General features: G+C 29.8%; 1 protein-coding gene across 1 annotated transcript; it reads left to right on the forward strand.

Annotated features, from left to right (window-relative positions):
• Positions 1–1,306: 1,306 nt before the first annotated feature.
• Positions 1,307–3,485, forward strand: LOC131028515 (uncharacterized). Its single transcript, XM_057958795.2, has 2 exons — positions 1,307–1,515; positions 3,085–3,485. Exons 1-2 carry the CDS (start codon positions 1,408–1,410, stop codon positions 3,292–3,294), a joined length of 318 nt encoding a protein of 105 aa, XP_057814778.1. The 5' UTR covers positions 1,307–1,407; the 3' UTR covers positions 3,295–3,485.
• Positions 3,486–6,352: the final 2,867 nt, after the last annotated feature.

Genomic DNA, 6,352 nt, shown 5'->3' on the forward strand with positions numbered 1-6,352 from the left:
TTAAATGTGTGGTAAGTTATTGAGGAGCCCTAGAGATGATGGAATAGGTGGCAAATTTTGGTTTGAATAATAGATATAGTAATCATCATTACAATCCTTCTTGAGTTTATTTCTAAGACTATTGTGGAAAAGTAGGTGTTTGAAGTTCACGAAATGAATTACAATTGTTATAAATTCATGTAACTCATCCTTAAACTCTTATATGCCCTTTGGACTTGTAAAGAATATATAATATCATAACTATAGTTTCCCATTTTTAATAGAAGTTTCTCTTTGTTTGATGTTTCCCACATATATTTCATTGCATTTTTATTTTCCTCTATTGTATTGAATGTTCCAAATCTAACTAAACTACAAACATTGTAAGTTTAGCCCACATTTAGTCATTAATAGAAGAGACCATGATTAAATGTAGAACATGTAAGAAGTTTCCTATCTAGATATATTGACCATTGTCTATATTTTTGAAAAAATCAGATTATATTGAAGAGAATTATAATTGTAAAAGAAATTATCATATAATCAATTTTTTTAATTAAATAAACAATTTTGATGATAACTACTAATCAAAAGAGAGTTTCAAAAAGACCTTAGAAATTTGTACATCTCAAACATTAAAAATAGAATTAGCTAAAATACACATTGACATATAACTATTTTAAATATATCCATTAAACTTATTTTTACCTAATGTCTTTTTTTTATTAGATAAATACTTTTGACAGGATTTATGAACAAGGAGTCAAAAGAAGATTTTGAAAAGACCCTAAAACCTTGTACATTTAGAACATTAGAAAGAATTAACTAAAATGTATATTAACCTTTAACTATTATAAACATAGGGCTTCGACCCATTACTCAAATGATTGATAAGATTGTGCCAAAGCTTTGGGTTGAGATATTCTCGCCTCAGTTCACCCCTCTATACCCCATTAAGCTTGTTTATAACTCAACAATTTTCACTTATAAAATCAAATGTTAGATAAAATCAATTTTCATTAAAAAAAATACTATAAAAATGAACAAATTCATCCTTTGTCGAACCCATTAATTTTTTTTTTCTTATTTTTTAATATGCTATAGGATAAGGCTGCATGTATGAGCATTGACATGCATAGTATATTATCGCAATACATCCTGCTCATTCTGACTACGACGTAAATAGCCAGCACGTTGGCTACAACGTGCCGGCTATTTAAGCTGCAAGGATCAGTCTGCAAACCTAATCAACAGCAAAGATTTCATGGGAAGCATATTTTATAGCGTAGATTTTGCCAGGGAAAGTACTTTCATAGCTTTGGGAAAAGCATCTCTTTTTTGCAAACAAAATATTGGGTTTGGGTGTATGCGATTACAGTATATTAGAGTTTGAACATAACTTTTGTGAGAGTTTAGTCTGAATTGAAAATGCAGACTGTGAAGAATACAGCTGCTGCAGCTAAGGAAAAGTTGAGTAACATGGCCTCTTATCCTAACCAGGAAAAGGACAGTACCAAGGCATCTGATCAGGACAAGGTACAGTTTTCGAGGTCTTTGTAATTTGTGATGATTTTATTGCAAATTGGTTTGTAGGATTTATCAATCACGCAGAGTTTATATTGATGAGTTGGAGTTTGGTTATTTTTGATATTGATGGTATGTGTTTCTCTTCATTAAACTATATTTAAGATTGGGATCATTTATTTAGAATAGTAATTAGGGTTTCCATGGTTGTTTGTAGTTGTCAAGATTTCTTGAAACTTTTGTTTTAGGGTTTTGAATTGATATATCTTGGTTATACAGTGCTGAATTGTCTGAATTAGAGATGGATAGATTGTATTAAATATTGATTTTGTTGTAGAGCAAGTGAATGTTCATAAGGGAAATTTTCTATGGTACTAATAATTGGACAACTGGATTGTTAGAAAATAGAAATATGGTTTAGTAATCTGATGTTTTCCGCTGTTTTCTGAGTAGATTGTGTGTGAATTTTTGTATCAATGTTTCGGATCATAGATCATTCGGATGTTTCCGGAGTAGATCATGTCTAAAATAGTATAAAATAGTAGATCATGTGTAAATTGTCAATGTTTTGGATCACGGAACTCCGTAATAACTCCGTAATTCATCATGGGGATGTAGAGCTGTTTCTGACAACTGGATTGTTAGAAAATTGTCATTGTTTCGGATCACGGAACTCCGTAATCCATCATTGGGATCCGGAGTAGATCATGTCTAAAATAGTATAAAATAGTAGATCATGTGTAAATTGTCAATGTTTCGGATCACAGAACTCCGTAATAACTCCGTAATCCATCATCAGGATGTAGAGTTGTTTCTGACAACTGGATTGTTAGAAAATTGTCAATGTTTCGGATCACGAAACTCCGTAATAACTCTGTAATCCATCATCGGGATCCAGAGTAGATCATGTCTAAAATAGTATAAAATAGTAGATTATGTGTAAATTGTCAATGTTGAGGATCACGGAACTCCGTAATAACTCCATAATCCATCATCGGGATGTAGAGCTATTTCCGACAACTGGATTGTTAGAAAATTGTCAATGTTTCGGATCACGGAACTCCGTAATAACTCCGTAATCCATCATCGGGATGTAGAGCTGTTTCCGACAACTGGATTGTTAGAAAATTGAAATATGATTTAGTAATCTATTGTTTTTCGTTGTTTTCTCGTGTGTAAATTTTTGCATCAATGTTTCGAATCATAGATCATCTGGATGTTTTTGGAGTAGATCGTGTGTAAATTTTTGCATCAATGTAATCATAGATCATCTGGATGTTTTCGGAGTAGATCGTGTGTAAATTTTTGCATCAATGTTTCGGATCATAGATCATCTGGATGTTTTGGGAGTAGATCATGTGTAAATTGTCAATGTTTCGGAACTTCGTAATCTATCATCGGAGTAGATAGAGCTGTTTTCCGAGTAGATTGTGTGTTTTCTGAGTAGATTGTGTCTAAATTTTTGCATCTAGAACTCAATATCTAGAACTAGAGCACAACTAGAATGCATGCAGAGAGAAATATGATTTTATTTTTAAAGAGAATATTATGTGAAACTCATTTCAATATTGTCTTATTTAGAATAAGGAGCAAGGTGAACACAATAAAGATGAAAGGAGGGAGGAAGGTAGAGAGAACATAAGGAAGGAGGAAGAAAAGCGCGAGAGTGAGAGTGATGATCCAGTTTTGGGTGTTATAAGTGATGAAGATGAGGATAAGAAAGTTGAGAAAATCATAACCATGGCAGGGGCCACTGGGCCAGAGGTTGTACCTCCTGGTGGCTTCGTTTGAGTACAAACACTCGATCAAAATCTATACACGAGAGTTACAAGTTCCCTTGTTTCTTTTTCTCTAGTTTGTTTTTTAAATTATAAACTCTTTGTCTTCTAGTAATTTGAGGTCATTTTTTTAATCCAATAAAATTCGTGGACAAATTCATGGACAAGTAAAGAGTTTTCAGATACTCCTCTACTCCATTTTAAGTTGTGAAATCTTTTTTATAAAGATATTAGTCTTTATAATGGGAGGTATGAAATTTCTCTAATATTGGTCATATTGGATAGCCATTCTGGAAGCTGAAATGCTTTTTAGTCTAATTTGTTCAGAAACATAATATGTGGAAATTTATATTTTGTAAATGTTATTACAAATGTCATGAAAAGCTATATGCTATGTGAATTAGGTTGAACATGAATGGTATAAATAGAAGGTAAGAGTTATTTTCATTGAAATTACATAGTCTAACTTGATTATAGTGGTAGTAGTTTTAGAGTAAGATACATATCGTCAAAATAATAAAAATAGATCATGTTAAAATGAAAATTATTTAATCATTTTATTTACTCTTCTTACAATTTTACACACATTCTAAACACTTAGAATGGACAACACACATTCTAAAACACTTAGAATGGGATCAAAACACACAATCTAGAATCTTAGAATGAAAATTATTTAATCATTTTATTTACTCTTCTTACAACTTTACACACATTCTAAAACACTTAGAATGGTTACTTCGAAAGGGTAGTTTACTCTTGTCTCACTGTTCAAATTATCTCATTGAACACCAAGATAAACAAGTTTTATACAACAAAATAAATTGTTCAAATTATCTCATTGAACACTACACTAAGATAAGCTACCCATTCTAAATGTGTAATTACTAGGATAAACTACCCATTCTAAGTGTGTAATGATCAAGATAAACTAACCATTATAAGTGTTTAGAATGTGTGTAAAGTATGGGTAATTTATCCTAGTGTAGTGTTCAAGTAGTTTTAGTTTTTCTTTTGTTGTGAAATAATCTGAATAACAAAAGAAAAATTATTTTATTTGTTCGTTCAAATTGTCTCATTGAACACTAAACTAGGATAAACGAGTTTTATACAACTAAGGAAATCATTAAAACTATCTCATTGGACATTATACCAAGATAAGCTACCTATTATAAGTGTGTAATGACCAAGATAAACTACCCATTATAAGTGTGTAATGACCAAGATAAACTAACCGTTCTAAGTGTTTACAATGTGTGTAAATTTGTAAGAAAGTAAATAAAATGGGACAAGTTTATTTTTAATGTAAGAAGAGTAAACAAAATGAGAAGTTTATTTTCAATGAATAGTATGTAAATTTGTAACAAGAATTAAATTTATGTAGAATATAATACAAAGAAAAAAGCGGGTCAAGTTGAAGGATAAGAGAAAGTCAAAAGTCAAGTAATCAGTCAATTTTTTTTCAAAACAATTGTTTAGGACAACTAACAATTGTTTAGGACAATTATATAACTATATCTATATAACTATATATGTGAAAGGTAGTAGAAACACATTGCATAAATTTTCTTAGCTCACACTAGTTCTTAGATCAAAATAGGAAATTTAACACACTAGAAAATGTCTCTTAGATCCAATTAGGAATTTAAAACACTAGGAAATGACACAATGGAAAATATACATATAAGCTAAGCCTTGTGACCATGGGAAAACAGATAAAATGGAAAAATGGAAAATTAACATGATAAGCTAAGCCTTTGACCATGGGAAAAAGGAAAAGGATAAGAATGCTAAAATTTATGATAAAATTTACCTAAGAGATGGAAAATAATGCGATCTTGTGAAATTGTATGCAATTTCTAAAATTATAGTTTCAATTTTTTTGGATCTTTTCTAAATCTAATTTTGAAACATATAGAACATATAATGCAAAATTGTGTTAATAGTTTCAATTTTTGGTGGATCTCTTCTCAATCTAATTTAGAAACATATAATGTGAAATTGTAAGTGTATACAATTTTCATAATTATTTTTTCAAAAGGTTTCTAGAAACATATAATGTGAAATTGTGAGGCTATGCAATTTTCATAATTATAATTTCAAAATGTTTGGATCTCTTCTTAATGTAACCTAGTTTCTTACTTAGAAACATAATCATAATTTCAAAAGTTTTTGATCTTTTATCAATGTAATCTAGAATCTAACTTAGAAATATATAACGTGATATTGTGAGGGTATGCAATTTTCATAATTATAGTTTCAAAAGGTTTATATCTCTTCTCAATGTAACCTAGAAACAACCTAGAAACATATAATGTGAAACTGATAGGGTATGCAATTTTCATAATTATAGTTTTAAAAGGTTTGGATCTCTTCTCAATGTAAGCAAAAGGTTTGGATCTCTTGTCAAAGTAATTGAAATTGAAATTGGAAATTGTGAGGATATACAATTTTCATAATTATAGTTTCAAGTGGTTTTAAGTCTTTAGGATTAAAAAGAGATGGACAATAAAATTTTGTGGCTATGCAATTTTCATAATTATAGTTTCAAAAGGTTTAAAGTCTTTAGGATCAAAAAGAGATGGACAATAAATTTTTGAGGCTATGAAATTTTCATTATTATAGATTCAAAAGGTTTAAATATTATGAGGATTCTAGATAGAGATTGTGAGGGTATGCAATTCCCATAATTATGGTTTCAAAAGGTTTATAGTAGATCTTACAAGAATTTGTAGAATTGGGAAGAAGATAGATATTATAGAGAGTAATGTAGCCTTAGATAAGGAATTTTGGAATCCAAAAGTATTTACAATAAAGTGAATGTCTAATCTAAAGAGTGGAGAACCTTTATCTTACAAGTTGTTCAAAGCATAAGAAATATTGATTTTTATTCATATGATGTTGAGATTAGTATAAATATTTTGATCAATGGGTCTCACAATGGAGGTTTATTTTTATTTTAGCAAAATCCCTTTAGATAAGTAAATTTAGTTTTCAAGGATGAAGTTGTGAGAGTACATGATTTTTTAGTACTCTTTAGAAATACAAAAGGTGTCATTGATATCCAAGAG

The sequence above is a fragment of the Cryptomeria japonica genome, chromosome 4 (assembly GCF_030272615.1).
Source record: "Cryptomeria japonica chromosome 4, Sugi_1.0, whole genome shotgun sequence".
NCBI classification, from domain to species: Eukaryota; Viridiplantae; Streptophyta; class Pinopsida; order Cupressales; family Cupressaceae; genus Cryptomeria; species Cryptomeria japonica.